The 22,974-nt window shown below is 38.4% G+C and overlaps 1 protein-coding gene across 1 annotated transcript in view; it reads left to right on the top strand.

Moving 5' to 3' along the window:
- TNFRSF11A (TNF receptor superfamily member 11a) overlaps positions 1-20,823 on the top strand; it is a 114,618-nt gene extending 93,795 nt beyond the window's left edge. The window contains exons 8-10 of the mRNA XM_027869061.1: positions 4,075-4,127; positions 8,289-9,108; positions 18,595-20,823. Coding sequence (XP_027724862.1) covers positions 4,075-4,127; positions 8,289-9,108; positions 18,595-19,007 — 1,286 coding nt within the window. The 3' untranslated portion in view covers positions 19,008-20,823. The remainder of the gene's footprint in view (positions 1-4,074; positions 4,128-8,288; positions 9,109-18,594) is intronic.
- The last annotated feature ends 2,151 nt before the right edge of the window (positions 20,824-22,974 follow it).

Raw genomic sequence — 22,974 nt, 5'->3', positions numbered from 1 at the left:
CTTTTGGAAGAGATTGCTCTCACTATCATCCACTCTCTTTAATTTTCAACCTCTCTCTATCTACTGGTTTCATCCTTGCTGCCTTTACACACCTGTCTTCCCCATCCTTAAATAAATAAAAATAAAACCTTCACTATACCTTACCATCCCCTCAAGCTACCATATTATATCTCTCTTCTCTTTCCTAAACAAACTCATAGAAAAAGCTGTCTATACTTGCTGCCTCCATCTCCTCTCCTCTCACTTACTTTTCAACCTTTTGCAGTCTATCTTCCAATTATCCCTTAACAGAAACTTCTCTCTCCAGAGTTACCAGTGATTTCTTAATTACCAAATCTGATGGTCTTTTCTCAGTCCTCATCTTTATTGATCCCTTTGCAGCATTTGACACTGTTGACCACTGTCTCTTCCTCATTGTTTTTTTCCTTTCTGGGTTTTCATGATTCTTCCTGTTTGATCTCTCTTCTCAGTCTCCTTTCATGGAATCATCATGGAATCATTATATGTGTGGTTCTACCCCATACCTCTGTCTTGGATCCTCTTATTTTCTTTCAATAGTGTAATGATCACATACAGTAGGTGTCAATATCCACACTGTAGTGCCTTATTCCTTCCACAGTGGTGTTTGGACACCAATTTACTCTCTGGGCTGGGCTGGCTATCTCAATCCAATCTATTCTTACAGTATAGTTCTAGATTCCCAGAGAAGTAACACCAGTGCAGTTATACTCAAATTCTCTCAGAGTCTAGGAGTAACTCTGTTTGGGGGAGAATATACTCATCACTTTATCTCTTGAACCCCTGCTGATGTGTTTCTATTTATACAAACCAGTCACTCAAAATGGTGATATTTTTATATCATAATCTTAACTATTTACTAAGCAGTGAAACAAAAGAAATAATAATACCTTCACAAGTATTCATATATTGAAGCAAGTGGAAGGCTAATAAAATACATCATAATTTGCACATAAGCACTGTCCCACCAGTGCATTCAGTTTATGTTTGGAAGAATTCACAAGAAACTAGCAGGGAAGTACATAAGAGAATAAAATCCATAGACTCACAACTCTGAGTTTCAGACATTGGTCCCTTTAGGATCAGCTGCACCACACAAAACTACTTTTCTGCCAACTGTTTCTCTGCTTATCCTCATTGCTGTTCAACTTGGCAAATCCTCTTCTTTTCCATTTTTTAACTGATATAGCATTTGCAAGCTCTTTCACAATCACACTGAAAGAGTATTTGAATAGTGTTATAGTATTAATTTGGATAATAGTTAGTTACCTTTAAGCCACAAAACTGTAAAGCCCATCAGTCTGGCTATAACTGGGCAGAGTAGTCCAGCTCAGTTCAGCCAGCTATTCACTTACCTGGATGCTGTGTTTTGCAGTCAAATTATAGTAAACAGAGCTTATAGCAAAAGGTGAGGTTGGCTTTCTGAGCAAGGAAAATCAGCCTCAGCTCTTCACTCACCAGGATTCTACATCTTCCAATTACATTTCAGCCTCTCTTCCTATACAACCAAAACAAAAAAAATCATAACTTCTTTCCCCTTTCTTCTTTTCCTTCTCAAACTAAAGAGGACAGAAGAGGACAACAGGCACTTCTGAGAGACTTCACCTTTCTTAAGCTCTAGAGGGCACCAAAGAATAATATCTGGAATTGAAGCTCTTAGCCATTGAAGTTCATTCTCTCTAAATAATCAAGAATCATGAAGATGCCTTCTGTCTTCTGACTGCTCCAGGTGTCTCTTCTTCACACAGTTCCAATAGACTTGATTTTCATCCTTTGCTGTTCCTTCAGCCTCCACTTGTCGGGCATTTTCCTCTTCAGTTTCAGCCTAAACCTCAGCCCTCTATAACATGTATTTTAATGACTTCAATCACAGCCTCCTGGCATTTATTGACTCACTTTCACTTCAAAGGCAACAAGAAGCCAAATTTCCACTAGGAAATTGCAAACTTTATTTAATCCTCAGTCTTCAAAGAGTTGTGTGTTTTAATTTTGTGTATGTGTCTTTTATTCTCTTAAGTCATAAAACTGTTATATGCTAATAAGCTGAGGCATCACAGTATCCTGCAGCTCTGTGTTCTCAACATGGTCCATCAACTCATTTTATATACTGAAAATTGTGTTTCTTCATCCTCTTACTTATCCAGTTTTTAATAAATAAAAGCTCTTTTTCTGTCCCCTTAAAGCATCAACTATTCACATACAAATAAGGCATCACCTTACATCTTTCACAAAGTAATTTAAGTCTTCATATTTTTCAAAGTTCATTTTCTGTTGCTCAAGTCCCATATTACAATCATGTTTCTTTGTATACTTTAGCAGTTTTTAATTAGATAAAGGTTCTCCCTACTTTTTTCTGGCATCAAAATATTCATCTACATCAGAAACAATGTTTTACATCCTTTGTCAGTGATTTTAATCCTTTATCTTCATATAAACATACTTTTTTTCTGTTCTTTCATTACTAATCTGTATGAAAAGAAAAGTAAAGGGGACATCACCTGTCACTATATTTTCTCACTTGGTGACTTCATCAACTCATATGGTTTAACTACTATCTTTTTGCAAAATATCTAGTCCTAGTCTCCAAATGCTCAGGTATCCAGTCCTAGTCTCTCTTCTGCAACTTCAATTGCCTGGTGGAATTTCAAACTGGATGTCATGTAGACATATCAGACTTATTAACATGTCTAAAATATAGTTCATTATCTTTCCCCTCATACCTACCTATTTTCCAGACTTTCATGTTTCTGTCAAGAAACATCCTTTCATAGGGCAGCTAGGTGGATAGAGCACTGGCCTTGGAGTCAGGAGGACCTGAGTTCAAATCCAGCCTCAGACACATAAACACTTACTAGCTGTGTGACTTTGGGCAAGTCACTTAACCCCAATTGCCTCACCAAAAAACAAACAAAAAAGAAACATCTTCTCAGTTTTTTAGCTCTTCACTCTGAAGTTATCTCACATATCCATTGGTCAGAGCTTGTCATTTCTACCTCAGTGACACCTCTCACATCGTCCTCTTCTCTCTTCTCACACTGGTGCTCTGATGCTCATCACCCCACCTTGAACTATTGAACTAGCCTCTTAATTGATGACTATGCCTCAAGTCCTTCCCCATTTCAATCCATCCTCCACATGGCTACCAAAACAACTTTCCTAAAGTGCATATCTGACTATGTCACTCCTTTACCCAATAAATTACAGTGGCACTCTACCTCCTCTAGGATCAAATATAAACTTCTCTATCATTGAAAACCCTTTACAACTTGGCCCTGAACTGCTTTTCCAGACTTGTTGCACATTGCTCTGTTTCATACACACTACAGTCCAGCCAAATTGGCCATCGACATTTCATGCATAGCACTCCATCTTCCATCTCTGTCTTTTCACTGGCAGGTTCCCATGCTTGGAATGCAATCCCTTCTTATCTTTCCCTTTTAGAATCCTTATTTTCTTTCATTAACTCACCTTCTATAGGAACCCTTTCCTGATTGTCCCCACTCAATTGTTACTACCTCCTCCCCTCCCCACCATTACCTTTTATTTATTTGGTATCTACATATCCAAGATGTCCCAAAACTCTTAGTTCATTCAAAGCTTTAACAGGTTTTTAAATCGTCCTGTATACATTTGTACTCTCTCTTCTTTCTTCTTCTTCTTCTTCTTCTTCTTCTTCTTCTTCTTCTTCTTCTTCTTCTTCTTCTTCTTCTTCTTCTTCTTCATCTTCTTCTACTACTACTACGTCTTCTTCTTCTTCTTCTCTTCATCTTTCTCCTCCTCCTCCTCCTTCTCTCTATCTCTGTCTCTGTCTCTCTCTGTCTCTATCTCTGTCTTTCTCTGTCTCTGTCTCTGTCTCTGTCTCTGTCTCTCTCTCCTCCTACTTGTCTCATGGATCCTTCTCAATCTGCTTTATTAGATTATCATCCATGTATCACTCCCCCAGTTGTGGTTATCCCTAAAGACTGTGTCCTGGACCCTCTCTTTTTCTCTATTTATAATCTATTGTGATGATCTCAATGTTATCCCCAGTATTTTTCCTTTTGTTTATTATTACAGCTCATCTGTGGCTCTGGATCAATGACACATGCAGCATCCTGAGACAAAATAAGGTAAAGCCAAGTGTGTTTGCACATTTATTTTGTACTTTTTGACCCTGGTTTCACTGTGTCTGAGAATGAGCATTGGGCTTGGAGTCAGGAGAGGCTGGAGTTGAGATCCTGATTCATACACCAACCAGCTATATGACTGTGCAAGTTACTTTATCTCTCAAGAGCCTTTGTTTCCTCTTTTCCAAAATGGGGATAATAATGCCTTCACTATTTATCTCACTGGTTTTGTTATGAGAATCAAATGAGGTCATGTTTGTAAAGCATTTGATAAGCCTTAATGTGCTAAATGTCATTTATTATAGTTCTAATAATTATTATTATTACCAAAAACAAAGAACAGCATTTTCTTCCGTAGTCCTCCATTGGAGTCACTCTTTTTTTTGTGAGTGGGAAGGAACATAAATTGCTGAATTTTTATTTTCATTAAGAAAGAGCCTAATAAATTAAGAACTTTCCATATATCTCCACAGATCTGATTCTGCCTCATTCACTTGCTTAAATTTATGGTGACTTCAGATGGAACTTGGCTAGTAAAGCATGATGAGGTCTTGAGATTGAGTTATTTTCTGGGGGAGGGTAAAGGAGAGCAAGGCATTGAAGAACATGTTAGCTACATGTAGTAGCCTTATCTTTTGAAATACAAAATTTCTATCTCAGCTTCCAAAATTCATATTATTTAATATTTCTGAAATATCTATAAATAAGGAAGATACTTGGCACAGTGTATGTGACATCAAATCCCTCTAAATACTGTTTGTCTTAACTTCTAACCATCTGTGTTCTTTATCTGTGACATAAACATTAATACACACACACACACACACACACACTTTCTCTCTCTCTCTCTCTCTCTCTCTCTCTCTCCCTCCGAAGAATCAAGGCTTTTTTTGTACTCTATAATGTGCTGTGTACCAAAAGAATTAGGGAAAAAAGATTTCAATTGCATCTGAAATTTTAAAATCATCATCATTATGAACAGATGGCTCTTTCTCACAATGAAATGTTTCCTATTCTTAATTAAATATGATGAATATTTTTAGCAAAATGACAACTTTTTTTCCCCTTAAGCCTGGTACTAGTAGAAAGAAGGAGAGACTGGAAGTCAAGCAACTTAGATTCACTTGTTGGCTTCAGCCCTTCCCAGTGCTGTGACCTTGGACAATTGACAGAAACCTCTCCAAGTCTCAGTTTCCTCACTTGTAAATTGAGAATATTGTTACCTCCATGAATTATTGTGAAGAAAGTGCTCTGTAAGCCATGAAACTTTATATAAATCCACATTGGCATTAGTATATACATGGATTTTATCATGTGAGTTATGATCTAATTCTGTACTTTTGGTATAGCCTTAGAATATAAAAAGTTTCTTTCTAAAGATTTTTGGCTTGGGATTATTTTGATTTTGGCTTCATTTTGTTAATCTCCTTTACTTTTTTAAAATTGTGAACTGAAAGGAAAAGGACATAGTTGAATGGTGCTGTGTTAAACCCTTTAGTTTTCTGTAACATCTGTAGGATAGTAATGTCCATATGATAATGGCTGAAGTTTACATCATCTTGGAACTCTCAGCCTAGTTCCCTCTTCCCTTGGGGCCCCTCCCTCTGATAGGAGGGTGCAGAGCTCCTTCTAGAGCCTCTGTTTAAGGAGGGTGCCAAACCAGCCATCTCATCATTCCCCACCCAGCTCCATTCCTTTGGACTCCTCCTTTATGTTTGGTACCTTCCCTCCTCCACCCTACCTCACCCCTCTTTACCGCTTCCTTTTGAGTGCTGTGTTCCTCTGTTAGAATGTAAGCTTCTCCAGGGAAAGGTCAGGGACTGTCCTTTGCTTTATTTGTATGCCCAGCACTTAGCAGCACAATCTTATCCGAGCCTCACAACGAACAAGTTAGATAAACACTGTATGCATTATTATAATATTCATTTTATAAGTGAGGAATCTGTAACTCAGAGACATTAAGTGATTTACCCATTTTCACATGATTGATAAGTGCCAGAAAGGTGATCTGAATCTGTGCCTTCCTGGTTTGAAGTCTAACACTTTATCCATTACATCACACTACCTCTCACACAGGAAGATAGCATATTTCTGGTGGCATTGTAACTATGGCTTAATTTTTTTTATCTTTATGGGAAAATATTTGGATTTGTTTGACTTGGTGGTGTCCCAAAAGTTTTAGTGCAGTTTTAAGCCATTAAAGATTGATTAAAGGATATCAAAAGAATCAATGGAAAAAAATGTGAAAGAAGGTAGTCTAGCCATACCAGATTTCAAGCTGTATTATAAAGCAATAATTATCGCAACAGTCTGGTACTGACTAAAAAATAGACTGGTGGATCAGTGAAATAAATGAGGTACAAATTACATTATAGTAAATGACCATTGTAATCTAGTGTATGATAAAACCAGAGACCCAAGTTTTTGGAACAAAAATTTATTATTTGACAAAAACTGCTGGGAAATCTGGTTGGGACAGTCACACAGTATACCAAGATAAGGTCAAAATGGGTACATTATTTACACCTAAAGGGTGATACCACAAGCAAATTAAGAGAACGTGGAATAGTTTATCTGTCAGATTCATGGATAAGGGAAGAATTTAGGACCAAAGAAGATACAGAAAGCATTACAAAATGTAAAATAGATAATTTTGATTATATAAAACTAAAAAGTTTTTATACAAGCAAAACCAATGCAACTAAAATTATAAGGAAAGCAGAAAATTGGGGGGAAATTTTTGCAACAAGTATCTTTGATAAAGGCCTCATTTCTCAAATATATAGAGAACTGAATCAAATTTATAAGAATACAAGTCATTTCCCAATTGATAAATGGTCAAAAGATATGAACAAACAGTTTTCAGACAAAGAAATCAAAGCTATCTATAGTTGGATGAAAAAATGCTCTAAATCATTATTCATTAGAGAAATGCAAATTAAAACAACTCTGAGATACCCCCTCACACCTGTCAGATTGGCTAATATGACGAAAAAGGAAAATGCTGTATAGATAGTGGAGGAGATGTGGGAAAACCGGGACACATGCAGTCAGTGGAATTATGAACTGATCCAGCCATTCTGGAGAGCAATTTGGAACTGTGCCCAAAGAGCTGTAAAACTCTGCATACCCTTTAATCCAGCAATATCACTGCTAGGTCTGTATCCCAAAGATATCCAGAAAAAGGGAAAAAGGACAAAAATATTTATAGCAACTCTTTTTGTGGTGGCTAAGAATTAGAAATTGAAGGGATGCCCATTGATTGGGGAATGGCCAAACAAGCTGTGGTATATGACTGAGAGAATAGTACTGTGCTATAAGAAATGACAAGCAGGATGATTTCAGAAAAACCTGGAAAGACATATATGAACTGATGCATTGTGAAATGAACAGAACCAGGAGAACATTGTACCCAGTAACAGCAATATTGTTCAATAAAGAATAGTGAATGACTATTCTCAGCAATACAATGATCCAAGACAATCCCAAAGGACTAATGATGAAGCATACTATCTGCCTCCGGAGAAAAAATTGATATTGTTTGAATACAGACTGAAGCATGCTATTTTTCACTTTCTTTCTTTCATTTTTTTTCTTTTATTTGAGTCTTCTTGTACAAAATGACTAATATGGAAATATTTTACATAATTGCACATGGATAATCTATATCTGATTGCTTACTGTCTCAGGGAGAGAGGGAGGGAAGGAGAGAGGGAGGGATAGAATTTGGAACTCAAAACTTTAAATAAAAATGTTAAAATAAAAAAAAGATCTGATTAAAATGTGAATCCCACTGTTTAAAGGAATATCTCCTGATAGCAACAGACCTCAAATCCTGAAGAGTGCCAGTGTTACTCAACAGACAAGGCCTATTACTTTTTTAAAAATCCATTCCCCATTTACTACTTATCTAGTTAAGGTATAGACAGTTTGTACTGTAGAAAGTTCTCTGCTTTATTCTTCTATGTTTTCTGTACTGAATTAAATAAATTGTAAAGTAAATTCCTGTAGTAGTGCAATACTGTGCATTTATAGGTACCCTTTGTGTGTATTGATGCTGACAAAAATTGCTGTAAGTTTCATTTTCGATGTTTGCTCAGAAAATATTTGTGTTCTAAAGACTTTGGATAACATTTTTTTTACCTTCTGGGTTTAAATTGGCAGGAATCATCTGGTGATAATTTCATCCATACACACATGACAACATCGAGTGCTAGCCAGGCTTGTGAAGATGTTTTATTATTGACCCCAGAAGAAAAGATGGTACCTGAAGACTCGTGTTATCCACAGGGACATGTCGTGTGTGGGGAAGCAGATCCGTGTAAAGTCGGAGATAATGCCATGCTGTCCTTGGTCAGGGAGACTGAGGAAGATAACTTTAGGCAGATTCCCACAGAAGATGAATATGTGGACCGAGCTACTCATGGTTCTGATTGTTTATTGTTATTGAGTCGGCCTGGAAGCAAGCCAGCTTCTCCTTTCTCAGAGCCCTTGGAGGTTGGGGAGAATGACAGCTTAAGCCAGTGTTTCACTGGTACCGAAAGCACGATGGATTCAGAGAGCTCCTATTGCACTAAATCTTCATGCAGGACTGACTCCATCCATATATCCTCTGAACTGTACTTGCAGAAATCTTTCCACTGCAATGACAGTAACCTTGCTAAGGAGGTGGAAAACAGTGACAGGAATCATTGGGCAGCTGACCTTGACTTAACAAATGGCTTTAGGGGCTGCAGGGAGCCTCTCAGGAAGTACACTGAAGCTTCTGAGAAGAAAGCTGACCACATCATAGCATCCTTTGAGAATGGACCTTTCCCACAGTGCACCTGTGGTTCAGACCTTCCTCCAGAAAGTCAGAGTAGCCTGGCAAGTGATGCTGAGGGTGAAGACTTGTCCTTTGATGGGACTGAAGTGAAGTTCCCTAACACAAAAAGAGGCAGTTCTGGGTCAGGTGGTACCTCCAGCGACTCGCCTCTTGCATCTGGTAAGTGACCTTAGGTCCTGCCCACTTCTTTACATAGAAGGACTAGAGTCTTTTTCAAGGTCACACATACTTTAGGGAAGAAGGGAGATAAACTTTACTGACCCCCAGAAAGTGGTACCTTCACCAGTTTTCTCTTTATTTTCACCATCTACATCTTCCCTCAGCCCTCATGATCATTTCTGTGCTCACATATACACATATATTTCTGTGCATACTTTTTGTTCCTGGTAGCCTGAGGCAAAATTGTGACATAAGCAGAGTTCACTGTTCCCAAACTCCCCATTCTGTGGCATCCCTGCTGGTGCCCTCAGGCACCTGGTACCCTCTTGGCCCTTCGTTCCATTCTTCAATCAAAAGCTCTTCTCAGAGCCTTCTTTCATACTCTCATCTAAACAATTGATAAAAGCTTAAAATAGAAGGCTATTTACATTTTAACAACATGACATGTACTTTTCAAGATGAATCTCTGTTGGTAGAATTTTAATCTGGCAGAAGATGGCAGGTCTTTCCTCTGCCCCTAAAGTCATACTCTGTGGTTTTCACTCACTTGGCCTACCCATGGAAAAAACAGCTATATTTGCACGAAATACATTACCATAGAATTCTTCCTAATGAAACCCCATATTTCATTTCTACCTGCCTTTATCTGTTAATTCCCTTTTCATGCAGAAGCCACTACTTCTCCCCCTACCTCTTAGAGTCAGTTTGATACATAATGGATTTGGAATCAAATGACCTGGTTTTAAATCCCAGTTCTACCATTTAGTAGCTCTGGTGACTTTGGGCAAGTCACTTAACTCCCCTAGATCTGAGTTTTTTCATCCATAAACTGAGAGAGGAAGGTTGGATTTAAGAAACTTTACAACTTCAAATCTGTGATAATATAGTATAATGTAGTAAGCCTGTTCAGTCCTGGAACTACTTTGAAATATTGGTGCTAATTGGCTGGTGTGTTTTTATGACATTCAAATGAATTGTTTTGGGCTCTGAGAGTTGCCTTAATATCCTTTTGGGAATAGAGATGACAAGGAAGAATCAGCTAGCATGAGGGCCTGCTTTTACTGTGATGGGGCATAGGTATGTTTGAAAGGTTTTTTACTTGTTTGTTTTAAGCAAAGCACAGGCATAAAAGGAGGGGAAAGGTAAATGTTTGGGATCAGTCGTTTTTTAAAATGCTTTTCAGTGGGATGGACATCAAATTAACGACACCCTTTCTTAATTCTCCATTTGTCATCACATCCTCAATCCACTTAATGATATAGTCTACATTTACTTATCTGTTACCATGTTGTATTCCCTCACTAAAGCGTAAGCTCCATGAGGTCTTACGTTTGTATTTGTATCCCTGGAACCTAACATAGTACCTGGTACATAGTAGGTGCTTAATAAGAGCTTACTGATAGATGATTAATGTTGAGGATCTCTAAATATGGGTACCTCTGAATACTCTGAGCATAGCCCTAAAGTCAAGAGAATAATTTTTAATTTCTAAACTTTCAGTAACAAAATTTGGAGAAGAGTGGAGGGAAAAGGACTAAGCTTATATTTCCAGGGTTAGTACTTTTTTAAAAAAAAAACTCAAATCATCCAAATTATCCTCTACAATTTTTCTAGATTCTAAGAACATAAATAAAACTGTAATTAATTAAATGTTTATTGTCTATCATATAATTTTATGTGGTATTAATTTCATAATACATATTTTAGGTCAAATTTATTATGCAGTAAAATGTCTTCAATTTTTTTCACATCCAGAACCAATTTACTTATATTGTGCATATGCCCATTTTATAGGACTTGGATCATAATTTTACTACGATGAGTGATTATAGAGCCTTATAATTGTATTTTTACTTTTTTTTTCTTTTTATGTTGTTGGCTATATCTATGATTTATTTGATGATTTTTGGCCAGGTACACAAATCACAATTGCAATGTTGTCCTATAGGAAAATTTATTTCTGCTTTACAAAGGTCCGCTTTATGATATAGCTTCCCAGGAAAGCATTGAGTATGGTAGAAAGTTCTAGGTGTGGTTGGAGGAGAGGAAAAGATAAGAAAAAGGAAAGGAAAAGAAAAACCAAGCATTTATTAAACTCCTACTGTGTGTTAGTCATAATACTTTACAAATATTATCTCATTTAATACTCCGAACAACCCTGGGAGGTAGGGGCTATTATTATCCCCATTTTGTAGTTGAGGAAACTGAGGCTGAAAGAGGTTAAGCGACTTGCCCAGAGTCACACATCTAGTAAGTGTCTGAGGTCAGATTTGAACTTGGGCCTTCCTGACTCCAAGACTCGCCTTACCACCTAGTTGTTTCTAGGTGGAAGGGAGAAGAAAACAAGTAGGAACTTCATTTATTGCTTCTTAATCCCTTATTATTTATTTGTTTGTGTATTTACAGTTCAAGTTCATTCAGGGTAGAAAAATAAAATTTTATTTTGAAGCTCCTTGATGTTAGTATGCAAAACACAGGAACTGTTTTTGAATGATAATAATACTGTTAGGTTGGCTCAACAGAGTCAGACCAACCTAACCTGTTAACTAAAAGCTTTGTGTTCAATTCAATTCAACAAGTATTTTTGAATATTACATTCAAGGCACTGGGCATGAAAAGGCAGAATGAAAAATAGTCCCCTGTCCTCAAGCAGCTTACATTCTTTGGGGATGCCAGCACACAGATAAGTAAATATAAAATCATTCGTAGTTTGTGGTGAAATTACACAGTTACATTGAAGGATAATCCCCAATTTCAGTTTAACTGAGATCCAAGAATCTGATATCCAAGGAGACGTGATGGTCTTTACGTATGTTGTTATGTTTGCCTTTATTACATCTTATTAAATTAAATTCCAGCTCCATTTAGAGCTGGAAAGGGGCTTAGAGGTCATTAAGTCCAACCCTGTCATTTCACTGATGAAGAAAGGGACCAGAGAGGTTGTGAACTTAGCAGGGTCACAGAGTTAGTAAGTCTATGTGTGAGGCAGTATTTGAACCCAGATCTGCTTCCCTCCTAGTCCAGAGCTCTCTCTCTCCGCTACATCCTTCTGCCTCTGTAGAAATTATCCTCAAAATATCAACCCCCAAAATGAGAGGGATTTTTTCATTTATTTTATAAAATGTAGCCAAAATCTTACTTTTACATACTTTAAGAAAACTTCTCTGGCTAAAAATCTCATGTCTTTGTTTTTTAACAAGGTTGCTTTTTTCCTCCTAAGTTCTAATATTCTTTCTGTTAGGAGAGATTAGCAAAAACTCCCTCCCATTAAATAATAGATCAATGGAGCCAAGAGACCTGGACTTAATTCCTGCTTTTACTAGAGACAAATAGCATTACCTGAAGCAAATCAATATTTCACTCTGTGAAATGGGCAAGGGGAGGTTTGCAATGAAGTTATAATGGGTTGAGATTCATGGAATAAAAAATGCTAGGTAAAGGGAAAGTGGAATTTGCCTTGAAATTATGAATTCAAAAACAAAATCAGCTTTCTCAGAATCACAGAATCTTAGAGTTGGAAGAAAGTAAAGGCCATCTAGTTAAACCTGTATCTAAACAATCTGTAACCTTGCCAACATGTGGTCATCCAGCCTGTGATTGAAGACCTCTGCTAAGGAGAAACCTAGTGTTTCCTCAGGCAGCTTTTTCCACTTTGGGGCAACTCTAATATTTAGGAAATTTATCTTTACATAAGCCTAAATCTTCTCTGTACCTTCTGCCATTGCTCTTAGCTTTGCCATGAGGGGCTGAGCCAACAGTTAGGTGACACAGTGGTTAGAGCACCGGGCTTGGAGTCAGGAACTCATCTTCCTGAGTTCAAATCTGGCCTCAGACACTTACTAGTTGTGTGACCCCAGGCAAGTCATTTAACCCTATTTGCCTCAGTTCCTCTTTTGTAAAATTATCTGGAGAAGGAAATGGAAAATCTCTTTAGTATCTTTGCCAAGAAAATCCTAAATGGGGTCACAGAGAGTCAGATGTGACTGAAAAATGACTCAACAACAAGAGGAACTGAGCAGAACAAATCTAGGCCCTCTCTTATGTGATAGTCCATCAAATACTTGAAGACAATTATCAAGTCTTCCCTAAAGATCTCAGGTTTCTTCATCTAATTATCACCAGCCTTCCAAGTTGGCATTAATGACAACTCTTTGGGTCTGGCCATTGAGCCAATTCCAAATCCATATAATTTGACTATCTCCTTGCCCAGGCCAGCAAACTACAGCCTGAGGGCCACATCGGGCCCCTCACCTCTTTTTGTATGGCCTTTGAGCTAAGAATAGTTTTTTTTTTATATTTTTAAATTTAAAATGTTTTATTTGCAGCTAGCCCATACTTCTCTATCCTTTCCCCAAGAATAACATGAGACCCTGTCAAATTTTTTGCTGAAGTTCTCGCTAAAGCACAGCATTCACCTGAATGCTTTGTTGTTCAGTTGTTTTTCAGCTGTGCTGTACTCTTCATGACCCCATTTGGGGTTTTCTTGGCAGAGATACTGGAGTGGTTTGCCATTTCCTTCTCCAGCTCATTTTGCAGATGAGGAACCTGAGGCAAACAGGGTTAAGCGACTTGCCCAGGGTCACACAGCCAGGAAATGTCTAAAGCCAGATTTGATCTCACAAAGATGAGTCTTCCTCATTCCAGACCAGGCCCTCTATCCACTGCACCACCCTTGACCCATTCTTTTTTTTTTTTTTTTTTAATTTTTAGGCAATTGGGGTTAAGTGACTTACCCAGGCTCACACAGCTAGTAAGTGTCAAGTGTTTGGTCTGAGGCTGGATTTGAACTCAGGTCCTCCTGACTTCGGGCCAGTGCTCTATACACTGCACCACCTAGCTGCCCCCAGGGACTGTTTTTCATTTTGTCTTCTGTTCCCCACCCCTGTTTGCCTTGCATACAGCATGTGCTTAATTGATGAATGACCAATTACATTTCTGGTGGTGAGCTTCCAAACCAAGATAAAAGAAAAAAGGCGGGGGGAGCAGTAACTAAATAAAACAGTAGCATTTTTAATTTTCAAAAGTTTTACAATGTTCTTTCTGCAGTCTCCTGGTGCTTGATACCACAGAACATCTCTGGATAGATAGTGTGGATGAGGAAGCTGACACGTTGGCTAAATTAATTTTTGCCTGATGAGGAGAAAGGACAGAGCAGATGGATTTTTGAGGCAGTACAGCTCTTTCTACAATTACTTCTACATGAATAGCCCCAGTTTTTTTCTGGCTGTGCAAAACACCATTTTCGCATGACTACTTTCTTTAATTGTTATAATTCATGTTCTATAAAATGTGATGAAAGGGGAGAGAGTTAGGAGGGGAGGGGAACAATAATAGAGCTTGATCTCATCGGATTTCCTAAAAGCCAATTTTGGGACTCTCAGTGAGGTGGCCTACATTTGGACTCCTGACCAGTCAGTGGGGACCTAGAGTAAATGTTTTTCTGGCAATTATTTTTAGATGTTTTTATCAGACAAGCGTGTTTCTTTTAGGGCAGCCATCTCTTTTGGAATGAATCCTTTAAATAGCTCCTGCTGTTAAAGTTATTCTCATTTTCTCCTTTTTCTTTCATTTAACTCTCAAATGAAGGATTCCTGTTTCAATACTAGATAATGATCATATTACAATATTTTAAGGAACTTTCCATCAAGGCAGGTTGCAACCCTTTTATAACTTAGAAGGTGGTCTTTGAGAGTTTCTGTGACTAGTAAATTAATTAGCCTATGGTCATTTGGTGATGAACTTAGTTGAGCTTAGTCAGGCTCATCCTTGGACAGGAGGGGATGCACCGGGGGGCTTGTGCTCCATGGCTTTTCATCTGGAGCATTGCCTTCAGGAACCCAAGATCAACCTCCATGTCAAAATCAAACATCAGGGTAAGAATTTAGGGGAGGAGATGATGATGATGATGATAATAATAATATATTGGATGACCATGAAATTATAATTCTTTGAAGGACTTTGAATCATTTTCTCTTAGAAAATAAAACAGAAAAGAAAAATTTCACTGGAAAATTGGGCATATAATACTGTGTGCCCTGAAAATTGTTATGAAATCAGACCTCAAAATATTGTCATTGTTAATATGAACAACAATCCTTTTTAGTGATTTTCCTTAAAGTAAAATTCGGGAGAATTCACACAGTGCCATCTAGTGAGTAGTTAGTTATTCAAGGACCCTGGTGTCTATATAAGGCCAATAAATCACTTGCCCTCAAGTATGGCTATTTGTAAGTCAAGAGGAATTTTTCATGTCAAATGTGTAGACTTTACCCCTAGGTCCTATGATTCCATTGGGGTGAATAGTCATTCCACCTATCCAGATTGCAGCCCCTCTATCGCTTAGCAAATAGTCTATGTGAGCTGCTGTATTTGGGGGAAAAAATCATCTTATGGTGATAAGCCTTTCCCGACTGAAGTAAACCTGGCCTCAGATTTCACACACACACAGCCGCATACTACACACTGGATTCTCCAGCTTGATAGGTCTTGCAAAGGCTGGAACTTTCTAATTCCTCTGTAACCCAGAAGGTCATTTCCATACCCCAGTGAGGCATCAGAGTCAGATGTTAGTGGAAGAACAAGTGTTCATGGTGCCTGAGTAACACTACCAGACCATAGTGTAGTATAACCTACACTGAACTGGAGGTGAGAAGAACCAAACCCAGGGGTTCAAACCTCTACTCTGTCCTTCCTTGAACTAGGTGACCTCTAAAAGCCCTTCCAATGAAAATTCTATTAGAAGGGTTTGCAAAGCGTGGAAAAGGCATGGTCCTGGATGTCAGTAAGGGTTTATTATATAACTCCAATAAAGATTGTTAAACTTATTTGCCTTGTTTTCTCCTCTAATATAGTCACCTATAATTGTCACCCACTGTTGCCTAAAAGTTGACAGTCTGTTTCTTAGCTTCTCTGCTTCAGATTGTGGCATGAGCTAAGCTGCATGGAAAAAACAGACAACTCTGCATTACTCTCTCCTTTCTCCTCGCCTCCTCATCTTTCTTCGGCTTTGTGGGCACAGGAGTGGCAATCTTAGCTACAAGTACGTTAGCCAGAGAAGACTGGTTAGCCACAGGGTTGGGTGAGCCTGCTCCTCCCCCAGTCTGAATGGCAGAAAAGAGGCTAAATGATGGCATGTAGAGGCAACCAGTTTGGTGAAAAGGCCTTCCCTGGTCTTTCTGTTCCCCATCCCTGCCACCCCAGCCCTTATCTACTGCCTCTCTCCCTTCAATGCCTTTGCTTCAGGACATTGAAAGATGCACCCACGTTCATGTCCTCTATTCTGTTAACTAACTTTCGTTTAAAATAGCTAACTTGTCTGACAAAAAATAATTAAAGTTCACTGTTCTCCTTTTGATGAAAAAATGATAAATTTTATTGATGGATGCCAAGGCTTCTATATACCCTAATGCATATAGTATCTATATATTATTTCAGAATATATGAAAAATTGTTTTGCATACCTACTGCCAATTTTTTCTTTGCCCTACTGTTTCCTGCACTAAAATGGCTCATTTATTATAGTTTGGCATAGCGCTAATTCATCAATGTAGTAATATGACTAGGAATGGGATCATCTTTGTCTTAATACACACACACACACACACACACACACACACACACACACACACAGAGTTCTTCTCAATTACCCAAAGTGTATTTAAGATTTCTATAAAGAGGAAAATTACATGAATTTGTATGTTAAATGGGAAGTGAGATTCTCTTTTTTTTTTAAGTTCATGGTAGAACCTTAAGCTAGCCTAAATAGTGTGTGTGTGTGTGTGTGTGTGTGTGTGTGTGTGTATGTGTGTGTGTGTGCATTTTGAGCACCTTAAAATAAGGTCAACATGAGAAGGTGACAGTAGTACTGTTTTCCATAGCTCTGACGAATTATTTCACATACTTTACACAATACAGTAAGTTAGTTGGATAGGAAACATTTTTGAAAAGGGCATAAGCTCTGCCATATATTGAATAAATAAAACTAAGACTTTCATAGATTGTAGAATCATAGATTTTGAAGCTGAAGGGATCTTAAAGGTTATCTAATCCAACTCTCTCATTTTCTAGATAGGAAACTGAGGCTCAGAGAAATTGTTACTTTTCATATGAGAAATAGTCTATGGTCCACTTCTAGTAGATTGTTGATTTTAGAGTCATAGATTAGCAGAGTTTAGGGGATTTAATTCAACCTCTATCCAAGTCAGGAATCTTGCTTCCAACATTTCTAATAAATGACCCATCTAGTGTCCCCAGTTAAAAGATCCTTACTGGTAAATAACTCTTGATGTTGCAAGGCAGCTTTTTCTATGTATTGATTATTAAAACCCCTCCTCCACATGACCACCTTTCAGATGTTCTCATCCTCACTAAGACTTTGCCGAAGTAAAACTTTTAGAACATGATTTATGGATGCCTTCTGAATTGACCTCCTTCTTCCTAGAATCTTCTGTAACTGTGAAAGCATATTCATTCATTTCTGCTGGATACTGAGCTATCCTGCTGGCCCCTGTGCATCCAGACTCTTTGCAATCCTTTATTCCAGCATTGCAAACCATGATCCCTCCCTGGACATGACATGATGTGGTCATACTCAGAGTCACGGAAAGGTCTGAACATATAAGATGTGAGGGAAAAGGAATACCCACTATCTTTCCCCTAGTCTTACAACCCTTTTTTATTTATTCCCTTCTCTCTTCTTTTTTTTTTTTTAATCCTTCCCAGTCCAACCCCACAGACCCTTGCTGGATGGATGCCTGCTATGTGTGAGGGATTATGCCAAGTGCTGGGATTTAAAGACAAACACAAAAGTCTATGGCCTCAAGGAGGTCGTATAACAATTGAATATAAGCTCCTTGAGGGCAAAGACTTTTGTGTTTGTCTTTATATTCCAGCACCTGGCACAGTGCCTGAAACATAGTAAGTGCTTAATAAATACTTATGGAATGGAGCAATTATTTCACCAGGGATGAGTTGTCAAAGGATCGGAGCACAGCTATTGAATGATGACCACGCTTTCTTCTTTCATGGCTTCTGAGTCTTCCATGCCCCTATGACTGCATTGATCATCTGGCTTTTTTCTCTTGGGTCAAAAATAAGTAATCATGTGGTACCTCCCTGGTACCTCCTGGATTTATACACTTAGAGCATTTTGCATTCCCAGAGGTGGTTAGAGGAAAGAACTTATATCCCCTAAGTTTGCCTCTGGCTTTCAAGACCTCATTGGCAAAGAGACATATTTCTTTGCTGCCTCCCTTCAGCCAATCCCATTAAGATGACAAATTCAGTTCTTAGATAGAAATATTGGGTGTTAATTAAGGGTCTTGATAGGAAGCATCCATCATGAGATTGCCTCTGCAGCCTGCCAGAGGAATGGCAAGCCATCGCCACAGGATTCAGCTTGGAAATATTCCCCTCACAAGACAGGATTCTCACTGAGAAAATATTAATCATGTCTATGCCTGTTTTTTTTCTTCCTCTCCATCCTAGGAAATGTGACTGGAAACAGTAACTCTACATTTATTTCAAGTGGGCAAGTAATGAATTTCAAGGGAGATATCATTGTAGTCTACGTTAGTCAAAACTCCCAGGAGGGCCCCACCATCCCAGGAACTGTGGGGGAAAACGTCGGCAGCCCAGTGCAAGAGGAAAACACGAACCGCTGTGACACTTTTGCAGGGAATGATCTCAATTTCAAAGAGAAATGCGCTGAGAGCTCCCTGGGGAACTCTTCTGAGGATAAATCGCAGAACTGCGTAAGAGAACATACTGGAAGATCAGGGCCAAGGATTCAAGAGGAAACCCAACATGGCCCTGATAAAGAGATTGACCAGAGCATGGCCTCTCGACCCGTGCAGGAGGAGGGAAGACCCAAATCCCATTCCCTGAAAGCTTGGCAGTGATGGGAAGCTAAAACTGCCTCTGACTCTTCCCAAAGGGTGTCAGAACCCAAAGAGCACCAGCCCAGGAGTCAGTAGACTTGGGATCTAGTCTCAGATCTGCTACCAACCAGTCATGTACCCTCAGACAGGAATTTCCCTTCTCTGGGTCTCATTTGCTTCATCTGTAGAGTGAGGGGTCCGTACCAGATGACTTATAAAGTCTCATTCCTCTCCAAGGTTCAGTGATTCTAATCATTCTCCCTGTTAATTCTCAGTCATGCACACAGCCATACATATAATGTAATAAGCATGGATCAGGGATGTCAAATTCAAATCTACAAATGGACCAGTTTTCATCTTTGGAAAATACTAGCACACTGAACAGATGATGAATCACAAATAGGGTCAAAATTAGGAATCTAGGGGATGGACAATAGGTAGGAGTTGATCTTCCTATGACCCACCTATTTATGGGTCATCACCTGTAAATCCTTCTGTCATTTGATAGTTTGCTATTTGGTCTTTTCTCTTTTATTTTAAAATCTATGGCACTCTTTCTACCTTGCTCTTCACAGATATGGTTAATTTTGAAAGCTCTATTTTTGTATTTCTGGTAACTGTAGCTGTGCCAATTGAATTTATAGTTCCCGTGATGGTTAATGCCATCGGCACATGCTGCTCCTTCATTCACATTTATCCCCATGCTCAGCCGCCTGTATTTCCCTTTTGTTGTCTTACCTATCATTTCTCCTATTGTGTCCCTTTGATTCCATTTTGGTGACCACATGGCCTTCTTCTGGGTGTACATTTGTACACTTTCCATCTCAGCTATTCTTGATGTTTTCACTTTTTTTATTGACCATTTCTCAACAATTCTAAGTGGTGCCTTCTTTCTACTTTAATTCCCTCCCTTTTGTATAGACAAGACATCTTCATATTTTGGAAATAGCCTTTTGAGGGGTCTGTTATGGAAGGCAGAATGGTTCAATAGAAAAATCACTTTCTGTGAAATTAGTGGGCCTAGGTTCAAATCCCACTTGTGTGAGCCTGGGCAAGCTATTTAACCTTTATGGCCTCGGTTTCTTAATGTAAAACATAAGGGCCAGTAAATGCCTTCTGAGGTCCATTAAAGCTCCGGATCTATGATCTTATGTGTCTTGTCTGTGGCAAATTCTATGAGACCAGAAATATTTAAAAAGAAGCTTTAGGAAAACACTGGAAAATTTGAGAACAAAAATTTTCCCCATATGGACTTTTTCAGTTTTTCCTTTTTTTTTTTTTAAACAAGAGATAACAAAATTTTTTCCTCTGAAATGTTCTGCTCTTCCTCACTGTAAGCCAAGCTTTCCTATCTCTCAATAGAACTAAATATAGGCATTCTAAAATATAATTGAATTGTTGAGTGCCATTTGACACTCTTGTTCTAGAGGTTTTTATTTGTTTTGTTTTATTTTTTAGCAACTAAATGGCAAGAAAAAAAAAATCCAAGTCACCATGAATTATGGCCCCTGAGTGTCTTCTTGGAAAGACACTCAGGGACCATAAAATAATGAAGATGGGCTAAATGATCTCGTTAAGCCTCATTGTAGCTCTAACACTCTAGGATGCCATGACCCTAGAGTTCTGAGCTAACTGGGTTATTTTTACTGTCACTTTCATCCAATTAGTGTGAACTATAACTCTGTGCCTCTATTTTCTAACTTAAAAGGAGAGACAGAGACATGTATAACACAGTGTCCAGAAAGTTAGCCCTCTAAGGCAAAAAAACCTGAGTTCAAATCCTGCTTCTAACGCATTACTGGCTGTGAGATTCTGGGCAAGTCCCTTAACTTCTTAGTGTGCCTGGGAGCTCTCTAAGACTAAAGTTGCAGAGCAACTATTGATCTACATTGGTAGAGGGAATTTCCCCACTGGGAGTTCCCTACACCATTGAAACCACAAGTTTCCCCTTCCCTACACCCCTTGGAACCACAAGACCCCACTCTCCAAAAAAATGGGGATAATGATACCTGTCAAATGTTTTTTCCTACATAGAATGATCATGAGGATGAGAGAAGAATGTTGGGAAATTACTTTGAGATCCTTAATGGAAGGTGCTATAAAATATAGGAGGGAAAAAAGAATAGGATTTTCCTTCTTGACCCCTGTCTGTTCTTCATGTTGATGCTTAAAATAAATAAGAAATTAGAAATCAATCATTTGGGAAAGGTAAGTCTATACCTGACACCACTGTATACCACAGAGATGTATACTACTGATGTAAGCAGAATGAGAAGAGGAATTGGTGAAAGGTTGTTTAACTTAATATTAAAATGATATTTGACCCAAAATGTTGCTTTTTCATAGCTTGGTGAAATGTGAATCTTTACAACATCATTTCCTAACCTTTTCACATATAGCATCCCTCTTGCTATCTCTATGATCCTCGGTGGTTCACTCTTAGTCTTCTCACCAGAGAAGCTAGATAGTAAGACGCTGCTGTGGGAACACAATCACCTCTTCTATTTAGTTTACTCCTTTCTTGACTTTACCAGATAACTTCCCAAAGTTCATCCTATGAAATGCTAGAAGGGAAGAAGTTTCTTCTCCACTCTCAACTCTGATACCAGGAAATGCAAGATTTTGTTTTCTTTTTTAATCCAAAGGGAAAGTATAAACCAGCCAATTTCAGGTTCAGAGTAGCCCTCCCTACCCCAACACCACACACCTCCCTTGTGCTTTTACAAAATGAATTCTATGATAACGCCCCTACAATATATCATTTCATAAAAATAAACTATTATAAAATGAGTACCTGGCCCCTAGTATCTAGTAGGGGGCACTGTCCAGCCTGTGGTCAGAAGCTGAGAATAGTTCATCTAGAAGGTGGAGGAAGCTGATAAAGGGAACCAGTAATTTATAGACAGTGGAATCTTAAGGGTTAGGAAGGCTCTTAGAGGGGGAAAATTTCCAGGGCCTCCTGAGTTAGTATGTTGCAGTGGCCCTAACCAATTTTGTTAGAAGCATTGTGAATTCTAGAACTTAAGTGAAATTATTTATGTAAACACAAAATTTCATTCTGAAGCCAAGTACAAATAATGTTCAGAAATACAAATGATGCTTGGATTCCTCGTGTTCCAAGAGGTTGCAGGACTACTTGATGGAGCTTAATCCCCTGGGCATGATACCAAAGGGGATGGCTTGAGAAGTCCTTCCCAAGTCTAGAATTCTACAGTCTATAATTATCAATCTCTTCCATTTGGACAGATAATCAAAAATTGCCTGTATTTATAGAAAATCTAGAAGATTGATAGAATTGTTTTATACTTAGGCAGAGTGAGTAAAGGGATTTGTCTCTTTTTACAGGAATGGGTTAGAGATTTAGTATTTACCAGCTGACTAATTCAACAAATTAGTTTGTTGGCATTTACAATGTTAGGAGAGAGTAATAGCCTTCAACAAGTTAATTTGGCCTCAAGGAAGAAATATGGTTGTTTTGAGGGTTTGGTTTTTTTTTGTTTTTCTTTTGCTATATGAGAAGTTATGATGATACAATAAGAGACTAAATGTGTGATTTTATTCATATGGGGAAATCTCAAATGGGGGGACTCTCTCTACCAATGTAGGTTAGCATCTTTAGAACCTTCTGTGCAAGTTAGGGTCTAAGACAGTTTTCTAGACCATTGAGAGATTAAGAGACTTGTCCAGTGTCACAAAACGAGTGTATATCAGAGGTAGGCTTGAAACCTCAATCTTTCTGCCTCTGAGGCAGGCTCTCTGTCTACTACACCATACCTCATCTGATTAATGTGAAGAAACTCTATACTTAGAATGGATATAATAATGGAATGTTGTCCTAAATTCTGGTGGAAGTGGGAAGGGGAAGGGGGAAAGAAAGTGCAAATAAATCATTGAACAAAATTTGCTTTAATTGGCATGCTCATTCTATTTTGGTGGTAGAGAAAGAAGGAAACTTTCTAGAAGAGATCCTAAGCAGAGAAAGAAGAGC

The sequence above is a fragment of the Vombatus ursinus genome, unplaced genomic scaffold (assembly GCF_900497805.2).
Source record: "Vombatus ursinus unplaced genomic scaffold, bare-nosed wombat genome assembly UNPS02014791.1, whole genome shotgun sequence".
In the NCBI taxonomy this organism is placed as follows: Eukaryota; Metazoa; Chordata; class Mammalia; order Diprotodontia; family Vombatidae; genus Vombatus; species Vombatus ursinus.
This window is presented reverse-complemented; position numbering and strand designations above follow the sequence as displayed.